Here is a 22,222-nt window from a genome sequence, read left to right as displayed (position 1 = left end):
GCCCCTATGCCCACGTGATTGCTCCTGAGTTGTACCCTTTACCATAAACCAGTCAGAGTAAGTATTTTCTGAATCCCTCTAGTGAGTTATCACACCTGAGGAGGGGGATGTTGCAGGAAGCCCCAATGTATAGCTTGTCAGTGAGAAGTACAGGTGACAATCTGAGAGTTGAGACTGGCGTCTGACGTGAGGACTGTCTGTGGGACTGAGCTCTGGCATCTGTGGGGTCTGCACAAACTCCTACAAAACTTTTTTTTAGATTCATGCATCCTTTATTCCATGACCAACCACTGTGCTGCATCCAGGCAACACTACACAAACTGGCAGTCAACCGTAACCTAGCTGTACAACAATCAGAGGCTTACAGTACATTTAAGGCTTTCAAATCTGGAAAAAAAAAAGTTTTTTTAATAAAACCGAAGAACTCTCAAACCCAAAGCCCCAGCCAACAGAAGTAGTATAACAGTTTTAAGCATCTTACATTTCTGATGCTGTTGGTGCAACCCCAGTGTCAAAACTCCTAAAGTAAAAATACTAGTTTTGTGAAATTTTAATTACATAAATTTTTCAAAGCATAAACTTGTCATTTTTTTGTCTTGGAAATGTTATAAAAAATTTTAATAGCAAAACATAGGAATAAAAACATATTAACAAAATGTATTCAATCACTTACATTACAAACAAGGAATCTTCAGTTTATTGCTGTGGCCTGACAGAAGAAAATTACTCAATAGGAATCTATTCACAATGTGATTGCAAGTATGTACAGTACTCTAAAAAAGCCTACAAACAGGAAAGTTGGCTAGGTTCTTTGTTAGACCAACCAGACAATCAAAATATTAAAACTCTGTGGACTAGTGTAATAAATTTATACTTAAAAAAAGTTTCATTTTGTTTAAGAATATTCCAGTTATATTTATATGGTTCCAGTTGATGAAGCCAATCACCATAGTTCCAGTAAATTACCCTTTAATTGATTTGTTTGGGGGAAAAGATAGGCATGTTAATAAAAATGAAAGAAGGAATTTTCATCACAATGTTTTCCAGTTAAACTAATCACAGCTTCACGAATGGACTGAACTCATGAATCCAGTGGCTGAAAGAGAGCTGCAGGTCAAATACTGAGAACACGGGTGCAGAGAGGTTGAGTCCTGCATAAATGAATCCTACGTGAAGGGAAAGGTGGAGAAAGGGGTGTGAGCATCCTTTTCTACAGCATGAGAAAGTGGTTCCCCCACTCAACTCTCATTCCCGCCCTGCAAGGCAATGAAGCTGGAAGTCACAACTATTCCGTTTAACATGACGTGTGAGTCTGTAGGATCTCTGGATAGGAAAGACGGAGAAGGCCTCGGCTGTCTGATGAGGATGCCCGGAAAGCTAGGTGCTTCCTTGTGGTGATCACACCATGACCGCCGTCCAGTGAAAGCATGTGTAACACAGAGGACTCGTGCTCACAGACAGTGAGGTAAGATCCAGTCGTGTCTTCAGGAATTGGGAAGTTTGTGAGAAATGAAGTTTTAGTCTCCCTAGGTATTGTGCGTAAAGCTCTATGTCATTATGCCCGGCCTGTTCGACCCTGGGCGGCTCCACGGCCTGGGGACAGAGCTCGTACATGGCCAGGCCGTGGGAGAAGTCAATGACCTCGTCCTCTGTGCCGTGAATAACTAATGTGGGAGAGGTGACTTTGGAGATCTTGTCAATGCTGGGGAAGGCGTCAAACAGTACGTTTTCCTGGTGTCAGGAAAAGCCACACGCAATCCAGACATCAGAGGCGAATGGAGAATCACACTCGTACCCGGAGGCCAGATTTACCGTGGGGGCGGTCCCAATGCTCTGACCATACAAAAGGATGTTCTCAGGACTTACGCCGTACATGGCAATCCGTGCTCCAATGATGGTTAAGATACCAGAGCACACCAGGAAAAGCTAGCGTCTGCAGCTAGCTCATCACAGGCTGATACAGACAGCAAGAAGATGTTGCTGGGAGGCAGACAGCTAAGTTTTGTGCATTTCAATGATGTAGATCTTTCCGGGTGCGCAGCGCCTGCGACTCGGCGTCGATGTCGGCGTAAAGGTTCTTCTTGGAGGGCTTGCCGGAGCTGACGCTGTAGTAGCAGTAGGCCTTAGGAGAAGATGTTGCAGTTGATGCACGAGCCCAGACCGATGTAGAAGTTGCACATCTGGCCCAGGTCCACCGCGTTGCTGTGTGAGAAGAGCAGCGTGTAGCGGCTGGAGGGCGCGCAGCGCACGAACATGCAGCCTAGCCGGTAAAGAACTGACTCATGGGAAAAGACCCTGATTCGGGGAAAGATTGAGGCCAAGAAGAGAAAGAGACGACGGAGGATGAGATGGTTGGATAGCATCACCGACTCAGCGGATGTGACTTTGAGTAAGCTCCGGGAGTTGGTGATGGACAGGGAAGCCTGGTGTGCTGCAGTCCATGGGGTCGCAAAGAGTCTGACACGGCTAAGCGACTGAACTGATTGGTCTCTGGTAATTGGGAGAACTGACTGGTGTGGGGCGAAAACCCACATATCTGGTGTCAGAGTGTTAGAAGTAAAAACAGCTCACTGCACAACTCAGCAAAATGACTAAAACTCAGTGACCCACTTAGAATGGGTGAATTTTATGGCATGTAAATTTTATCTAGATAAAGTTGTTAAAACTGGTTTTCCTGGTGGCTCAGCAGTAAAGAATTGCCTGCCAGTGCAAGAGATGTGGGTTCAATCCCTGGGTGGGGAAGATCCCCTGGAGAAGGAAATGGCAATCCACTCCTGTATTCTTGCCTGGGAAATTCCATGGACAGAGAAGCCTGGTGGGCTACAGTCCATGGGGTTGCAAATAGTCGGACATGACTTAGTGACTAAACAACAACAAAGCTATTGAAAAAGGGAAACCTGCAAAAAGAATAGACATGTAAATGAGATGTGATGCTCTGTCCCAGGTGCACTGCTCAACAACCCAGCTACTTGGATGAGCAAGAGTCTAAATCACCCCCAGAAGATACTGGAGCACCTACAGTTTTACTGGTGTCAGGGACGGAGGACCAGTTTCACTTAAACCCATCTCCAAGAACGCTTTCAGTTGGCAAGTTTTGCTTCCGACAGCTTTTCAGGCACCTGACAAGAGGCAGAAGCTGCGGATTCCAAGTGATAAAAGGACCATGTGTTTCAGATTTAGCATCTTTACTTATAAAGGGCTCACTTGCTCCTTTGGTTTGTACACTCCTGGGGTCCATTCCCTGCATAGTGTGTACAGGACGTGGCAGAAGAAGGTGCCAGGTGCTCAGAGTAGCTTTTGAAATGGATCAAAACACTGAAGGTAGAACTTCTCTGGCTTAATGTTAAGCTAAAGGCCCATGTGACGGCTTCACAGGGTAGGACAGCCTGACCTTTTGTTTGGGTGGAGAATGTATAATTACCTGAATTTTTTTCCCCAGACAGCAACAATCATATCTTGTCCCATTTAATTTCATTAGTTAACTTTTTGGTGTACTGAGCATCTAATTATTATCCAGTCATAGAAATGTACATTCAGACAGACTTTGGTCTTTTTCTTTTCAGAAGTTTGGGTTTTTTCCATTAAAGAGTTATGCCCATCTTATCAAAATCTACTCTTAAATGGTTTAGACTTTGAGGATTGGTAATTTTCTTTTTTTAAACAAATGCTAGTTTTTCCTTTTGAAATGGCTTAAACTTTTAAATCCTTAACAGCTTATTTTTATTATGAAATGATTGTTTTTTATTATGAAGTTATTGAGGTACCACAAGCAAGTGCTTGAATAAATTATGACATATCAATGCTATGAAATGCCCATAGCCATTAATAAGAAATGTGAACTAACACAGAAAGAACTACAAGATAAGCAAAAATAAATAAATTGCAAAATAATCCCCCTTCTCTGATTTTTCCCAAGAAGACTTTGAAAGGACCAAATAGAAGGCATTGGCAACATTTACAGAAGTGGCCATGAATTTTCCCTGGGGCAGCAGGGACTGCACAGATGGCTGACCACAGGGACACAATGCTGGGGACTTACAGACCCTACTCTCCACTGAGCACCAACACAGTAAACCGAGGACTTTCCTGGCGATCCAGTGGTTAGAACTCCATGCAGGGGGCACAGGTTTGATCCCTGGTTGGGGAACTAACATCCCTCAAGTCAAGCAGCTCATCCAAAAAACAAACAAACAAAAAGACAGCAAACCAGATGTGATCTGTAAGTTGAAGCAAGGAGGAAAGTTATGGACCAAGGATAGAGAAATGCCAGGTAGGTGCTAACTGGCAGGTTCCCTCCAAGAACCTGCGAGGGAAAAGATTTGTATGTGAGATTTCTGTAATATAAAGAGCTCACCTTATGGCAAAACTAAGGAGCCCACCTTATGGTAAAACATTTGTGAAGATGTGTCTATTCCTTCATAACATTGAAAGACTCATAAAGAACAGCTTATGACTTTTTTTGAAAAGATGATGACCTGACAAACTGACAATAGAACAGGTGAGCTTTCCACCCCAGAGATGTTCTCTTACAGGAAAATCCAGACCAAGGTGAGAATGTTGGAAAACATGTTGGTGTAAGGGCTTCCCTGGTGGCTCAGTCAGTAAAGAATCTGCCTGCAATGCAAGAGACACAAGTTCAATTCCTGGGTTGGGAAGATCCCCTGAAGAAAGGCATGGTAATCCATTCCAGTATTCTTGCCTGGAGAATCCCATGGACTGAGGAGCCTGGAAAGTTACAGTCCATAGGGTTGCAAAGAGTCAGACACAACTGAAGTGACTGAGCACACACTCATGCACCTGTTGGTTTAACCTCCATACTTACTTCTCCAAAAAATAAATCCCGCACCAATGTGATGCACTTGGAATGAATTTGAATCATAATCTAGATGTGGTGGATCATGAGGCAAATTATACATGGATGAAGTCATCTGCTTGTAACAAAGATGAAAGATGGTTCTGTCCTGGTTCATTCATGTTAGATTAAAACCCTGAATATAACCACTGAGTGAGAGCTTCCAGTCAAAATTCAAACTTCATCTTACACCTTGGAATTCCCCGCGAAGACATCTGCTCTGAAAGTAATGAATCTGGGGTTGGGGAGGAATCAATGGTAGCTCACCTCTTAACCAAACAAGGATCCATACCAGAATGAGAAGTCCTGTGAACACCATCAAAGTGAGAAGCCTAGAGCTAGAAGTCACATTTCATGAGTGTCATAGCATTCATACAGGGCAGAAGCCTTATGAATGTAATCACCATGGAAAATCTTTTTCAGAAAAAAGTTATATACCTCATGGTATATCAGAGATTTTATACTGGAAAAAAAACCTTTTCAATGTAATCAACATGGAGAAACCTTTAACTACAATTTAACCTTCAATAGACACCAACATGAATTTCTTACAGCACAGAAATGCAATGAATGTTTTGAATGTGGGCAATTCTCCTTTCTTAATGTACATCAGAGCCAGTGTGGAAGTTTATTATTTGCAACTGAGTCAGACTCCAGCAGAAAACAGAGGGACCTTTCAAATCAAGATGACTCAAATATCAATAGGAGGTACTTGAAAAGGTTTTATGCAGAAGTGTAGATGTGAGGAAAGCACAAGGCATGGTGCAGTAACTCGAGACCCTAAATCCAAGAGGCGATGAGGCTCAAATGGTTAAAAGTGCAGAAGTTAGAGAACGACAATTTAGAAGGATCTGTGGCTTTCTGGGGGGTGGGAGGCAGTCCAGAAGAATCCAAACCTCCAACCTCACTCATCTCTCTGTCTCTGAGCTCTCCCCAGTGGGCCAGTGGCTGAGTCCAACAAGATGCCAGACAGCAAGAGAGCCTGTGATGTGGTCAGCCTTTCAGAACAGACAGAGAATGAAAATGGATCTCGAGGGGAAATGGAAGATATCCATCCCAGCAAACAGGAACCCTAGCTGACACACCTCCAAGAATCAACCTGGGTGCCCTGTTCTCACGGTAGCCCAGAGCCTGGTAAAGAGCCTGGTTCAGAACAGGCATTCAACAGAAATTGTTGAAATTAATAAAGGACCAGCAGAACAAAGGCAGACTCTTATTCAGCAGGAGAAAACTCAGAACTCCTCTGCCTGACCATCCCTGGGGAGCATAGGAATGAGATGCTTTTATAACATACATTTCCTGTTACCAGACAGTAACAGAGCAAAAGGCTAGGAATTCAGCAAAAGCTGATGACCTTAAAGAAAAGAGGGAAAGGTAAAAGGAAAGCTGGGGGCACTGGACTGGAAGCTTTAAGTCTAATACCCGTAACAGGAAGAAACTTTGTATTCTATTACAAGTTAATCATTAAAGGGACGTGGTCTATAAGCTTAAATTATGCATAATGGCACATCTCTGGGAACCCTGCCTCCGAAGGAATGAGGATTAAGCTAAAATACCTTTGTTTAACTCACAAGAAACATCTTGACCAGGCCCACCTGTGAATAGCTGCAGGAAGGAAGAAATTAACACAGCCCAAATGGCTACCTACTCCAGTATTCTTGCCTGGAGAACTCCACAGACAGAGGAGCCTGGCAGGCTACAGTCCACGGGGTTGCAAAGAGTCGGAGACAACTGAGCAACTAACACACACACACACACAGGAGGTGACTGGAACCAGGAAACTTCCAACTTTACTCCCTCCCCTCTGAGTATAAAAGAAGCCTGAATTCTAATTCAGACAAGATAGTTCTTTGGGACAGGAGTCTGCCCTCTCCTCGATCTTCTGGCTTTCTGAATAAAGTTGCTATTCCTTGCCCCAACACTCATCTCTCAATTTACTTGCCTGCCATGCAGACAGGGGAGGATGAGAAATGAGATGGTTGGATAGCATCACCAACTCAATAGATAGGAACTTGAGATAACTCCGGGAGATGGTGGAGGACAGAGGAGCCTGGTGTGCCGCAGTCCATGGGTTCACAAAAGAGTCAGACACAACTTAGTGACTGAACAACATGCAGTGAGTGGTATGAACTTGGACTCAATAACATATCTCAGCAAACCCTCATAATTCTGCATGATAGTTGTTACTTCTCACACTCAGTAGTTAAGAAAACTGAGGCTCAGAAAGCTTAGGTTAAGTTTCCCAGGGTCACACAGTAGCTTGGAGACAGGATTTGAATCTGGATCTATCTGCAACCTAAGCCTGTGGTTTTTCCACCCAGCAGGGCACCGAGTAAACTCCCCGATGGGTGTCAGCTCCAAAGAATAACTTCATGGCTTAAAGGCAAAAATGCCTCCACTCTGCTGATGTATCACAAATAATTATTAACATGTTTCCTTTTATAACATCCTGAAATCAGGAAAGGCTTTATTTCATCAAGTAAAAAAATGAAGTTTGTCAGGAAGCTAGGAAAAGCCAAACAACTTTCTTGGATTTCTTATAGCCCTGACTGTTTAATAACAGCCATTTTTTATTGATTCTAAATTCCCTGATTTAGGAGCAGACTGTGGCCATATTTCAAGGACATGAGGATAGCAAAAGACTGACAAAGAGGAGTTAACATTTGTAGAAGCTGAATGAGTTTTACCTGTGCCATAGTATTCATAGATCCTTATGAAATAATATTTATTTTACCAAACTAACCAAAGATTTTAAAAAACAAATAGAAATCACTTAAAGGCAAAGAAATTCATACAGTCTGTAATCAAAAGCTACATTCCAAGAAAATTTTGTTCTCTTAACAAAGAGAGAAAACCAAATTCCAGTCTGTTACAAGCTTATATTCACAGTGAAATAGTAGTTATTTGCAATAAAAATTTTCAAAGGCAGTTCAATGTCTTAGAAAACTTTTCTCAGGGTCCACAGTCCACAAACTTTTTTTTTCACTTTCTGTATCCACCACTTTGTCCATTCAGAAACAGCCACCTGTGAGACTTACTTCCTTTTCCCTTAATAAAATGTAACTCCATTTCTTATACCTCTTTATTAAAAACATACATCTTACTTTCCTTAGGCAAACATGAACTGTCCTTTATACCAGCGCTCTGTAGATTGGTAAACAAAAATCACCCAAAGTTCTTAGCTCATTTACATTTTCTTTCTTTAAAAGTTCTTCACACTGAGTTACTTCCTTTGCTGACAAATTTGTAACAGATATAATAAGATCATATTTAGTCTACATTAAATCTAAGCACAATAAAAGTATTACTCAATGTTGATGAACCTTAAGACATGTCTATATTAATTAAATTAACAAATAAGCATTAATACCAGGTATTAATTTAATACTGATTATTTCCCAGTTCATGTCAACCTGAAATTCATTTAATTTCTCTTGAATTTAGAATTGTTTGATTTGTAAGTGCTTACTTTTCTTTAGGTCAATTAAATTAGAGCTTGTCTACAAATTAACCTTAGCAATAATATCCAAAGACAAAGACACACACTGAGACATACATAAATCCAGATAGACAGATATCACCTAGTTTTCCCCTTGAGATTTAAAATGTCCCTTTGTTTTTATTTTTTGTTTCTTGGCTTGAAGTTCTACCGATTTGCCCAAGGCTGAAGTCTCAGGCAGAGTGGGTTGCCTAGCTCAAGGATACGATGAGTTAATTTCAGGCTATTTCCTAGTCAAGAAAAGAATTTAACAAGTCAGTTTTTTCTAATTGCACATGCAAAAAGAACAGGTTTTGCAATTTTAAAAGGATTTCATTTTAACCAGTTTTCTCCTGAGTCTGAAGAGTGTCATGGCCCTCCAGTGTCAAACAATTCATCTCCCTTTTTTATATTCATAGTTCTAAAGCTAAAATATAGATCAAGTGTTCAATTGGCTTTGAAGACAAGGACAGACTGACTGATAAGATTTTGTCCCAGCAGAAATTGTCCCTTGCAGGAGCTGAGGTCTTAGTTTGATCAGAAGAATCTGAAGGAATAAGGGAACTTGCAGAAGTTGGCGAAGCTTGGTTTCCTTCCCATTTTCTAGCTCAGATGGTAAAGCGTCTGCCTACAATGCGGGAGACCCGGGTTCAATCTCAGGGTCGGGAAGATCCCCTGGAGAAGGAAATGGCAACCCGCTCCAGCACTCTTGTCTGGAAAATCCCATGGACCGAGGAGCCTGGTAGGTTACAGTCCATGGGGTCACAAAGAGTCGGACATGACTGAGCGACTTCACTTCACTCACTACCTCCCTGAGAGATAGGGGAGTTAGAAGGGAATCCTTTAGAATGTTAGGAGAGTTTTTTTCAGGCTTTTGATTATAGAAAAAAGTCCTGGGCCAAAGGGATGATGGAGAGGGAGAAAGGAGGTTTGAGGGGATAGGGTGGCAATAGAAAGATACAGGCATCATGAGTCCCTCAGGTTTGGATTCTGACTGAGTGTCATAGGGTTTGAGCATAAGGAATGACAAAAGAAATCAAGTTGGAGGATTGTGTTGTAATTTAGTGTGCTATTAAGAGTCCATTTTTCTTGGTTCCCCAGTTAGTACCAACTCCCAAGTTTCATTGTGAAAGACTGCAAGTCTCTTCTTTTTAAGACTTTCAGGGTCAAATTTTTTCCAATTCCTGAGAATACAGCCTGAGGTGAGCCTGAGGGAGGTTCTTGTGATGTACCTAAGCCCATTCTTAGGATGGGGTTACCGAGCATCCACTGGCCACAGCAGACGTCCCAACTGTCCCAATATACCCTCTGTGTGCAACTGAGGCACTGTACATCTAATGGCACAAATGGCCAACAATCCCAACAGTCACACCCGACAGTGAGAGGTGATGCTTGAGCATACGACAGAGAGTGGCACAAACTAGCCTAGGCACAAGCCTAGGCACAAACAGTATGAAAATGCATCTGGTGGCTAGGGCAGGAAAGGACAGAAAAGAGGTTCCCAGACCAATGTGACTTGGTGTATGGTGATTTCCTGAAATGTGGAAGGCACTCTTTGCGATGGCTCAGAAACAACTCCTAGGCTAAATTTGGAATGAGGAAGGAAAAGTGAAAGTAGCAGGGAAGACAGGCTGAGGAATCTGCCTTGTAGTCTTGCCTGGAAGGCAGTGACCAAGGGAAGTGGGCTCAGTGTTTGCTTGAACGAATATGCGTCTGACATTGCACAGAAGTTTTCTTGCTAGTAGCAGACCTAGCTACTACCTAGGTCCTCCAACTCCAATCCTCCAACTTGATTTTTTTTGTCATTCCTTATGCTCAAACCCTATGACACTCAGTCAGAATCCAGATCTGAGGGACTCATGATGCCTGTATCTTTCTATTGCCACCCTATCCCCTCAACCCTCCTCCTTTCTCCCTCTCCATCATCCCTTTGGCCCAGGACTTTTTGCTATAATCAAAAGCCTGAAAAAACTCTCCTAACATTCTAAAGAATCCCCTCCTAATTCCCCTATCTCTCAGACCCTCTAATAGCCTGGCCCAGTCCATAATCCCCTTATCCTGTCATGGGAGTCTTCAAGTGGTAGTCACCCTAATGGCTTTTAAGTTCCTGACAACTTGATGGCTCAGCTGGTAAAGAATCCACCTGCAATGTGGGAGAACTGGGTTCAATCCCTGGGTTGGGAAGATCCCCTGGAGGAGGACATGGCAACCCACTCCAGTATTCTTGTCTGGAGAATTCTCATGGACAGAGAAGCCTGGTGGGCTACAGTCCATAAAGTTGCAGAGAGTTAGACACAACTGAACAACGAAGCACAGCACCATGCACATGCAATTTTAATTGGTCTGGTCCTCAGCTTAAAGGACAAGGAGGAAAGGTACCCTCATCCACTTGGGTGCCAGTTATTGGGGTGCAGTGTGATGTGGGGCCTTTGGAACATGCCAGAGAGTAACCCTGGTCAGAGTTTCTCAATTGGTTCCATAATCACTTGCCTGTTCACAGAGAGTTCAAGGAAAAAGAAATAAGAGAGGAAAAGAGAGCAAGGGAGAGCCCCATAAGAGTCCCTGAATGGGCCACCAAATGTTGAGGCAGTTTGAGTGCCAGCTGGAAAAGAATTTCCAGACACAGAGATTTTCAGATGGGAGTGAGTTTAGTAAGAGCAAAAAGTAGAGATAATGTAGGCACTGTGAGTGTAGCAGGCCAACCTCTTGACAGATCAGGGAGCGTCAACAGTTTTTGTGGGTTAATAGCCAATTTTTATAGTCTCAAGACAAGATATTCCTGCTGGAATGTTGACACTAGGTGATTGGTTAGGGCACTATTGAGTGACTACTGAGGGAACATTTTTGCCTAATTTGGGTCAGGAAGCCTGCTGGTGGTTATCAGGAGGATTTTGGTAATGGTTACAAAGGATTTCAGTCAGCTTCGGAGGTTACCTTGGTTCTGGGCTCTACTTCTGTGGCCTTTGTACTAGACCTCACATTTGTGGCCTTGGGGCAGGATTTAACAAATCTATGGAGGAATTTCTCCTGACAGATTTCTCAAACTTGGTGCATTTGTATATTCTATTGCTGAATAATGTATTACCATAAATATAGGGGATAACAAAAAGTCTGTTATTTAAAACTTTGTGCATGAATCAGGAGTTAAGGCACAGCTTAATTTAGCTGTCATTCGCAGAAAGAAGATGGTGTGAAGACACAGGGGAATGCCATCTACAACCCAAGGAATATTTGAGGTATCAGGAGCTGGGAGAGAGGCCTGGAAAAGATTCTCCCTGAAGTTCATAGCAGCTTTATTTATTCTTGCAAAAACTTGAAAACAACCACAATGACCTTCAGTAGGTGAATTGGTGAAGAAATTGCTAGATCCAGGTAGTCAGATACTGTTCAAAACTAAAATGAAATGAGCTCTCAAGCCCTGAGAAAATGTGGAGGAATCTTAAATGCTACTAATAATTGAAAGCAAAAATCTACATGCTGCATAATTCCAACTATGTGACATTCTGGGAAAAGGCTCTACCCTCATGACCTGATTTCTTCCCAAAGACCCACCTCCAAATATCACCACTTCGGAGATTAAACTTGAACAGATGAATTTTGGAGGGACACAAACATTCATTGCATGACAGACTTCCTTAAGTTTTATACAAAGTTCTTGTCCTTTCCAAGATCCCACGCAGGATACTGCATACATTTACTTGTCATGTCTCCTAAGGCTCCTCTCAGTTGTGAATCTTCTCTGACTTTCCTTGCTTTTGATGATTTTGACAAATTTGATGAATGCTAGTATATTTTAGTATGTCCCTAGATTACAGTTTTTCTGATGCTCTTCCAGTAACTAAACTGAAGTTATGGGTATTTTGGGAAAAATGGTCTTACAGGGAAAGTTCCATTTTCATCAAATCAACAAAATAATTTATGCCTAATAATATTGGTTTATGGTTATTGAAGAAGTGGCTCACTTGTATTTGTCAGGTTTCTCCACTGTAAAGTTACTCTTTTTTCCTTCTTCCATTTTGTCCTCTCTGGAAGGAAGTCACCATGCGCAGCCCATAGTTGAGCAGTGTTAAACTGGGTTTCCCCTTCTTTAGAGTGAACTGTCTATACAAATTATTTGGAACTTTCCTGCACAAAAGATATTTACATATTCTCCTCCATTTATTAATGTATTCAGTTATTTATTTACATCAATAAGGAGTCATAGATATTTATTTTATATATGAGGTTGTAATCTGTCTTGGTCTATTTGGGATGCTATGACAAAATATCACAGACTGAGTGACTTAGAAATTTATTGCTCACAGTTCTGGAGGCTTGAATTCCACTATGACCATGGCAGCATGATGGTATGAGGGCCTTGTTTTGGACTGCAGACTTCTTATTGTAATCTCACAGGGCAGAAGGAACTAGGAAGATCTTGGGGTTCTCTTTTGCAAGGTCATTAATCCCATTCATAACAGAGAATTCCTCATGAACTAGTAGTGTTCCAAATGCTCCAACTTCTGACATGGTCACCTTGAGCATTAACGTTCTGAAATGTGAATTTTGAAGGGACAATACATTCAGAAATATATATACATATGTGTGTGTGTATGAAAATATGTCTCTAACATTTGATATATTTGTTGTTCAAATTGTTTCAGCTTTCTCCATTGGGAGATCTTTCTGTTGGTTCCTGAACCTCTTTGACAAACTCCTATCAATGGTTTTCGCTTTTTCGTTTTGTTTTCTTTTAGTTTTTCACTTCCTTATTTTCTGAAGGATATTGAATTTTTGATAGGATTTCTAAACACAAAGAAGAGAGATTAGCCTTTAATGAAAGGCCTTTAGAACAGAAGAGCCAGGTGATTGAATTAAATCATTTTTATTTTGAAATAAAGCATTTAGTAAAGACAGATTCACTCATTTATTAAATTAAACATTAATGGCCTGGTATGTGGCAGTAAGTGATCTGGAGGCTGAGGATTCAGCCTCTTCTCATAGAACTGATAGAATTTACATCTTGTTTGAGGAAGAGACAATACATACATCGGCGTTCATTTTTCATGATGCAAGACTTTCAGTCTAGTTAAATAACATCAGTCTTGTAACACATAGTTCAGATTTCAGTTACCACAGAAAACTGAACAATTGCATAAAGTATGACTAATAATTGCGTAAAGCTGCTTACTCTACTTCAACCCACAAATCACTATGTAATAACAGATGCTCATCATGATCAATAAACATTCATATCAATTCTCTGAAAGTCTATAGTTTGGTCACTGTGACTCTGTTACTCAGTTTAGGCAGAAACAGCAGGATGTGTAGTTGTGTTGTCTCCTCTCTTCCAGTGATGAACCCACATGACATTTACAAAATGAGTAATTATAATAGGGAATTGGCATCAAAGATGAAAGTGCATTGGGAAACAATGACGAGACCGGAAGTTATATTCAAGATGAAAATAAATGGATTACAGAAGAAATAGCTGACCATGGAGTGGTAACTTGATACTGTTGGAAAACTTCCAGATATATGGTCAGAAGAACTTAGTGAAGGCAAATTATAACATGAATGAGGAAAGGGGTGGTGAGGAAAAGGGTGAAGTTTTCTCAAAAGAAGTGACAGCAGCAAATACTTCAAATTAAAGAAAGTTTTGAAAAGATTTCACAACATTGAGAGTACAAGGCATAAAATGTTGGAAACTGATCCAAAGGAGCATAATTCACCAGGTTGTAAAAAAGATACTCTTAAATTGTAAATTAATCTGCCTTTTTTACATATAGCTTGTACACCTGGAAGTCCTCGGTTCATGTACTGCTGAAGCCTAGCTTGAAGGATTTTGAGCATAATCTTGCTAGCATGTAAAATGAGTGCAATTGCGTGGTAATTTGAACATTCTTTGGCATTGTCTTTCTTTGGGATTGGAATGAAAACTGAACTTTTCCAGGCCTGTGGCCACTGCGGAGTTTTCCAAATTTGCTGGCATATTGAATGCAGCACTTTAACACTGTCATCTTTTAGGATTTGAAATAGCTCAGCTGGAATTCCATCATCTCCTCTAGCTTTGTTCATAGTAATGCTTCCTAAGGCCCACTTGACTTCACAATCCAGGATATCTGGATCTAGGTGAGTGACCACACCATCATGGTCATCTGGATCATTAAGAGCTTTTTTGTACAGTTTTTCTGTGTATTCTTGCCACTTCTTAATCTCTTCTGTTTCTGTTAAGTCCTTGCCATTTTTGTCCTTAATTGTGCCTATCTTTGCATGAAACGTTGCCTTGGTATCTCTAATTTTCTTGAAGAGATCTCAAGTCTTTGCCATTCTATTGTTTTCCTCTGTTTCTTTGCACTGTTCATTTAAGAAAGCTGTTTTATCTCTCCGTGCTATTCTCTGCAACTCTGCATTCAGTTGGGTATATCTTTCCCTTTCTCCTTTGCCTTTCACTTCTCTTCTTTTCTCAGTTATTTGTAAGGCCTCCTCAGACAACCACTTTGCCTTCTTGAATTTTAAATTGCCAACATACGCTGGATCATAGAAAAACCAAGGTAATTAAAAAAAAAAACCCCACACATCTACTTCTGCTTCCTTAAAGCCTTTGACTGTGTGGATCACAACAAACTGTGAAAAATTCTTAAAGAGATGGGAGTATCGAACCACATTACCTGTCTCCTGAGAATCCTGTATGCAGGGCAAGAAGCAATATTTAGAACTGGACATGGAACAACGGACTGATTCAAAATTGGGAAAGCAGTACATTAAGGCTGTGTATTGTCACCTTGCTAATTTAACTTACATGCAGAGTACTGCATGAAATTCTGGGATGGATGACCTAGAAGCTGGAATCAAGTTTGTGAGGGGAAATATCAGCAACTTCAGATATACAGATGATACCAATTTAATGGCAGAATGTGCAGAGGAACTAAAGAGCCTCTTGATGAAGGTGAAAGAGGAAAGTTAAAGATCTGGCTTAAAACTCAACATTCAAAAAATAAAGATCATGACATCTTGTTCCATCACCTCATGATGAATAGATGGGGGAAAAATGGAAACAGTGACAGACTTTATTTTCTTGGGCTCCTAAATCAATGCAGACAGTGACTATAGCCACAAAATTAAAAGACACTTGCTCCTTGAATGAAAAGGTACGACTGTAGGGCAAGGGAGTTAGAGAAGACGGGGTTTGGAAAAGAACGAGACAGACATTTTACAGGAACAGATCACCTTTAATGAATCGAGAAGGAGCAGCAATCAGATTAGTGAGCTGCTGCACTAACCCAAGAAAAGAGTAAGTATATATAGGCATATATGTGGAAAGCTACTGTCTTAACGGGGCCTGTTCTTCTCCAAGGTTGTTCTCTTAAACGGCTGGGGCACGGAATTCTGGAGATTGGCCAGAGGCTGGACGGGCTGTGAGCTGGGTGTTATCAACCTTAATGTCCATTTTTTTTTCCCTTTGGGTGAGAGAGTTCTTTGTTTTGCATAGAATGGTAAGGACCTGGGGGGGAGTTTTAATTCCAGGCTATTTTGAGCCGTGTAACTTTCCTTCAATGACAAACCCAGACAGTGTATTAAAAAGCAGAGACATCACTTTGCCTACAAAGGCCATATAGTCAAAGCTATGGTTTTTCCAGTAGTCATGTATGGATGTGAGAGTTGGACAATTAAGAAGGCTGAGTCCCAAAGAATTGATGCTTTCAAACTGTGGTGTTGGAGAAGACTCTTGAGAGTCCCTTGGACAGCAAGGAGATCAAACCAGTCAATCCTAAAGGAAATAAATCCTGAATATTGATCGGATAGACTGATGCTGCAGTTGAAGCTCCAATACTTTGGCCTCCTGATGGGAAGAGCCGACTCATTGGAAGAGACCCTGATGCTGAAAACCCTGATGCTGGGAAAGATTGAAGGCAGGACGAGAAGGGGGTGACAAAGACTGAGATGTTTTGATGGTATCACTAACTCAATGGACATGAGTTTAAGCAAACTCCAGGAGACAGTGAAGGACAGGGAAGTCTGGCATGCTGCAGTTCACGGGTCGAAAAGAGTTGGACACAAATAGCAACTGAACAACAGCAACTGTGTTGTAAATTATACGAGAAGAATGTAAGTAGGGTGCAAGCATTTTTTATATGTTTTTTATGAAGAAATATTAATAAATTACTTAAATTCTCAGTGTTTCTAATTTGTCAAAGTACAAGTAGTAGTAGCTGACAGAGGGTTTATAATGTTTTGAAAACAAATTTAAAACATCATAGAATGAACATTATCTTTCCTATTATTACTGAGTTCACTATCAGTTTATTCAGTAATTTTTATGGTCCTTTTCTACCATGCAAAGTGAGGACTGCATACGCTTTGTATGTCAGATGGTAATATGTATGGAGCCATATACCAGTATTGCAGGTAGGAGGCCTTGTACCAATGCCACAGATGCGGAATCCAGCACAAAAGTCATCTCCAGAACCAACTGACCCTCTTACCAACCTTTACCATGACTCCCATCCCCACTCCTGATCTAAACTGGCCTTCTCCCTGACTCCACATTAGGTAAAAATACCGATCCTAACCAATCACCTATTGCCACACTTTCAGCAGGAATTTTATTTTTCCGGAGGCTGTAAAAGCTGACTACTAACCCATGAAAAGCATGGCTCTCCCTCGAGCCGGCCCACTGTTTTAACAGTCAGCTCTCTGTGGTCCGTCAGGAAGTTGGCCTGTGCTTCCAGTGTCCTCATCATCTCTGATCTTTATTCTTAGTTAACTCACTCCTTTCTGAAATACTCTGTGTTTAGAAATTCTTTTCCAGCTTGCGTACAGACCAAGACAATAAGTACTTAGGAAACAAATTAACCAGGTTAAGAGCTCATGGAATGCCAGGGTAAGAGAGGAACTGACATTTTATACAGGGTAGTGTATGAAAGGTGCCTTGGATAAAGTCACATTTGAGCAGAGGTTGGAAAGAAGAGAGAGAGAGGTGCATATGTGTGGGGGTGGGGAGCAGAGGAGTGGTAGGATTTGATTGACATTCCCAAAAATTCACTGTGCCTGAAACAGGAAAGCCAGTTAGAGATAACAGCAATGGTACACGAAGAGATGATGGTGGCTGAGACGAGGGAGTGCTGGTGGGGATGAGAATGTGGACCTTATGGAAAGAGCCCAGTGGTGTGCTGGAAGAGGCTTGGACTGGCTCGTGAGACTTGATAGTTGCATTTTGAGGAATTTTGCAAGCAAGTTGTTAAACTGATGCTGACCTAAAATTGACCACATTGAGGGTATTTACAGAAAGAATTGGCATGTACTACCAACCAGGCTTTTCTTTGTTTTTAAGAGTCAGTTGTTGGGTGGGATGATTTGAGAGAACAGCACTGAAACATGTATATTACCATATGTGAAATAGATCACCAGCCCAGGTTTGATGAATGAGACAGGGTGCTCAGGGCCAGAGCACTGGGATGACCCTGAGGGATGGGATGGGGAGGGAGGTGGGAGGGGGGTTCAGGATGGGGAACACATGTACACCCATGGCTGATTCATGTCAGTGTATGGCAAAAACCACTACAACATTGTAAAGTAATTAGCCTCCAATTAAAATAAATAAATTAATTTAAAAAAAGGAATCAGTGTTAAAGGTTTACTATCTCACCACTGGACTTTACCGTTTTGAAGGCAGAATTGAATATGACTTATAAACTGTGGAAAATAATTAACGAGATGTAAATACCAGACCATATTACCTACCTCCTGAGAAATCTGTATGCAGGTCAAGAAGCAACAGTTAGAACCGGGCATAAAACAATGGACTGGTTCCAAATTGGGAAAGGAGTACATCAAGGCTATATATTGTCACCTTGCTTATTTAACTTATATGCAGAGAAAAATCATGTGAAATGGATGAAGCACTAACTGGAACCAAGATTGCCAGGAGAAATATCAGCAACCTCAGATATGCAGATGACACCACCCTAATAGCAGAAAGTGAAGAGGAACTAAGGAGCCTCTTGATGAAGGTGAAAGAGGAAAGTGAAAGATCTGACTTAAAACTCAACACTCAAAAAATGAAGATCATGGCATCCAGTCACATCACTGAATGGCAAATAGATGGGGATAAAAATGGAGGCAAATAGATGGGGATAAAAATGGAAACAGTGACAGACTTTATTTTCTTGGGCTCCAAAATCAATGTGGACAGAGACTGCAGTCAGGAAATTAAAAGATGCTTGTTCCTTGGAAGAAAAGCTATAACCAACCTAGACAGCATATTGAGAAGCAGAGACATCTCTTTTCCAACAAAGATCCTACTAGTCAAACCTATGGCTTTTCCAGTAGTCATGTACCAATGTGAGAGCTGGACTGTAAAGAAGGCTTAGCGCTGAAGAATTGATGCTTTTGAGCTTTGGTGATGGAGAAGACTCTTGAGAGTCCCTTGAAGAGCAAAGAGATCAAACCAATCATTCCTAAAAGAAATCAACCCTAATTATTAATTGGAAGGACTGTGCTGTTGTGGAAGCTTCAAAACTTTGACTACCTAATGGGAGGAGCTGACTCATTGGAAAAGACCCCGATGCTGGAAAAGATTAAGGTCAGCAGGAGAAGGGGGTGACGGAGGATGAGTTGGTTGGCATCATCAAATCAATGGACATGAGTTTGAGCAAACTCTGGGAGACTGTGAAGGACAGGGAAGCCTGGCATGCTGTAGTCTGTGGGTCTGGAAAGAGTCAGATATGACTGAATGATTGAACAACAACAACAGTATAAAAGGAAGAGAAATCAAGGATGACTTCAAAGCTTCTGGACACAGCATATTTTCCATGAGCAATTCATAAGGATTGTGAAAGATTCAAGTCGATGGAAAACTACTCTTTCCATTGCAGAAAGAGGACGAAACACTAATTTCTGGGTTTGAGAAGTAGGCTATCTAGACAAATGGAGAAGGAGAAAAGTTTTTCTTAAAACCAAGATGGCACTTGGTTTAAAACTAAAGAGACACTTCAATGGTGGGGAGTTAAATGAAGGCAAGAATCCAGAAGACAGAATAACTCTTCTCCACAGGTATCAGTGTATAGTCCATGGCCAAGTCCAAGGTGATGGATGATCTGTATTTGTTGGACTTAATTCTCACGTCCCAGGGAGATGTTGTGAGTCAGTCTCCAGAACTACTTCCCAAGATCCCTGCTCAGGATCACATATGAAGATCCAGCTCTGGGGGTTTCATGAACATGTGGGCAGGCAGATCTCCATGGACAGAAGACTTTTGGAGCAGAGTTGTGGAAGCTTTCAGCTGGGTCCTTCTTGTGGGCTGGGCCCTCAGTGAGGGAAGGAGACGGTAGAGGCTGATGGTGGCACCTAGCAGGGAGGAAGAAAGGAGCTGTGGGAAACATTTTCATACTTAATTATCTGCTCATCATTCAGGAAAAGTTCTCTGCATGCCTCCCACATACCCAGGTATTCTCCTCCTGGGATGCCAGTCCTGAAAGGATGGACAGCCCCTGAGTTAGGACTCTGACCCCTCAGCCTCCTCCCCAGGTCCTCGCGCTCCCTCCCCAGGCCTTCCACTCTGTCACACAGAGGTCATGGTTGGAGCAGCCATCAGAACAGCCGATCTGGGACTAATCAATATTACCTTAAGTGTGGATACCTGTTGCCCCAGGGAGCCCCTGAGTTCAGTGATCTAGAAATGGTCTCCAAGGGAGCCACCCACCCAGCTGTTCCTCATTCAGCACACTCTGCCTACCTCCTCCACAGAATCACCAGGAGAAACACTTTGAAATCCCTGATCCAGTCCACCTCTTCCAGGACCTCACCATGTCCTGGGAGCTGGGCACCTCTTAGAGGGAAACATGGTACTTCCGAGGGTACTGAGGGAGGTGTGCCTCCTTCTCTTAACTCCATGTGAGCCCTGCCCCTGTGTGGCCTGTGGGTGGTCCCCCTAATGACCCTGTGTCTTCTGGATTTTGTTCTGCTTTCCCTCATCCATAACTTACAGTCAGGCTCAACACTTCCTGCGGACAAAGATGACAGAGACACTGAGCAGCAGCAGCACCTTGGGGACTAGGAAGACAGCTGCCCAAAGAGAAGACAGCTCTGGACCTGGAAATCAGGGGACGAGAGGAGCGATTAGATGCGCCACACAGGAGCCATTCCCAGGGGCCTCCACTTACTCCATCTGAGGCTGCCTAGGCCCATCAATATGCTATGGCTTTGACCTGCAACCTGAGCTAAGGCTCAAGGCAGAAGTCAAGGTACAGAATCCCCTCATTTTCCCTCTTTCTTTTCTCAGGGTGCAAGAGTCCTATTATTTGAAGAGAAAATGCCAGAATTGAAAATAACTGTGAGACAAGAAAAATTCAGCAAATCTTTTTGCACAATCTCTCATTAGGGTGTAATTCCATCCTTGGAAGTCATCAGGAAAATTGCAGGAGAAATAGGCAAGGCAGCTAGAACAGGTGCCTAGAGTTATTTGGAATTATCACTATCAATATTGAATATATCTAAACTTTGAAAATATTGGGGAAATTTCCTAAGAGCACAGAATATAGGAAAGGGATTCAAGGTAAGCCTGATTTTAAAGGATTGGCGCAAAATCCCCAGGTTTTGTGCATACGTTACCTTACATGTCAAGAAGGATTAGCACTAGTGATTTGTTAAGCATCTTGAGATGGGTACGTTAAATTAGATTTTCCAAGTGGAGCCAATGTAGTTATGAAGATTCTTATAAGTAAAAGATGGAGGCAGATCATTTGGAGAGGCAGATGTGATCAGAAGCAGAGGTCAGAGTAATGTGGGGCCCTTTACCAAGGAATGTGGGTATCCTTGGGAGCTGGAAAAGGCAAGGAAATGGATTCTCCTCTAGAATCTTCAGAAGGAACACAGCTTAGTCACCCATTATAATGTCTGACCTCTACAACTATATGATAATATGTTTATCTTGTATTAAATCACTAAACATATTAATTACTCACAGTGACTATAGGAGCATAATTCAAGGAAGACAGATTTGACTCTATAGACAGGCATGATTTAAAATGCATACCCTCTGGGTAGAAAAGTCAAAAAGAGAAAAGAAGTGCTATTTGGCAATTGAGTGATAAAGAGAAAAAGAAAAATATAGGGAGAAGGGATTTCAGATATTTGTTCTTGAAAGATAAAAGAGAACCAAAGAATTAGAGGACTCAGAACTTTTTTCCCTCTATCAAAACCAACCAACCAACCAGCCAAAAACTCCCTTACTGTATTGGATTTTTCTATACTGCAGAAAGAGAAGTCATTAGGATAGGAATATATTGTAAAACACCCCAATACCATAAAAACAAACAATAAGATGTCCATCCTTACACCAGACTGACTGGACCCAGCACTGGAGTGGTTGGAGCCCTCAAATGCCCAGGGTAGGTTTTGGGTCCCAGTAGAAAAGTCACATCAGCATCTTACACTTCTCTGCAGCCTGACACCCTAGATGCCCTAAAAAACACACTAGTAGGCATGCTGAATCAGGCAGCCCTGGTTGAGCCCATCAGGCGATTGAAGACTAAAAGCATTTCCAAGCCACTGCAGACAAAATGGCATGGGTTTTTCTCTCCTTTGCTCTCTGTTAAGTACAACTTGAACCCTAGAAAGAGCACAAGAGACAAGCATAGGAGGACTCTGAGGTGGGAGAGGAGGCAGACCGTCTAGGGATCTGAGATCTGGAGGAAGAACACAGTAGTCAGTCAGGTCCACTCTCCTAACTCTGCAGTACAAGAGGAGACTCAAGTGTGGCACTAGAAAAAAGAAAAAGTCTACACGCGTCTCTTTCAATTCTGGTTTCCTCAGTGTATATGCCCAGCAGTGGGATTTCTGGGCCATATGGTAGTTCTATTCCCAGTTTTTTAAGGAAAGAGATGCGTGTACCCCAATGTTCATCGCAGCAC

At 41.9% G+C, this 22,222-nt stretch overlaps 1 protein-coding gene, 1 long non-coding RNA gene and 1 pseudogene across 3 annotated transcripts in view; 1 reads left to right on the top strand and 2 right to left on the bottom strand.

The window, feature by feature from the left end:
• Positions 1-22,222, top strand: part of LOC145532433 (uncharacterized) — a 30,397-nt gene that overhangs the window by 5,933 nt on the left and 2,242 nt on the right. Inside the window, exon 3 of the long non-coding RNA XR_014073233.1 lies at positions 20,299-20,554. This is a non-coding gene — a long non-coding RNA (uncharacterized LOC145532433). The remainder of the gene's footprint in view (positions 1-20,298; positions 20,555-22,222) is intronic.
• On the bottom strand, positions 1,485-9,616 carry LOC145532431 (alpha/beta hydrolase domain-containing protein 17C-like; annotated as a pseudogene). The gene is made up of 2 exons (XR_014073231.1): positions 2,031-9,616; positions 1,485-1,873 (listed from the first exon to the last, which is right to left on the bottom strand). The product of XR_014073231.1 is annotated as an alpha/beta hydrolase domain-containing protein 17C-like (transcript).
• Positions 18,447-22,222, bottom strand: part of LOC145532430 (tyrosine-protein phosphatase non-receptor type substrate 1-like) — a 33,899-nt gene continuing 30,123 nt past the window's right edge. The window contains exons 5-6 of the mRNA XM_081557321.1: positions 20,297-20,402; positions 18,447-19,658 (exon numbers count right to left, since the gene is read on the bottom strand). Coding sequence (XP_081413447.1) covers positions 20,305-20,402 — 98 coding nt within the window. The 3' untranslated portion in view covers positions 18,447-19,658; positions 20,297-20,304. The remainder of the gene's footprint in view (positions 19,659-20,296; positions 20,403-22,222) is intronic.

This window comes from Giraffa tippelskirchi, chromosome 13 (assembly GCF_054371585.1).
Source record: "Giraffa tippelskirchi isolate mGirTip1 chromosome 13, T2T-mGirTip1v1.2.pri, whole genome shotgun sequence".
Classification (NCBI taxonomy): domain Eukaryota; kingdom Metazoa; phylum Chordata; class Mammalia; order Artiodactyla; family Giraffidae; genus Giraffa; species Giraffa tippelskirchi.
This window is presented reverse-complemented; position numbering and strand designations above follow the sequence as displayed.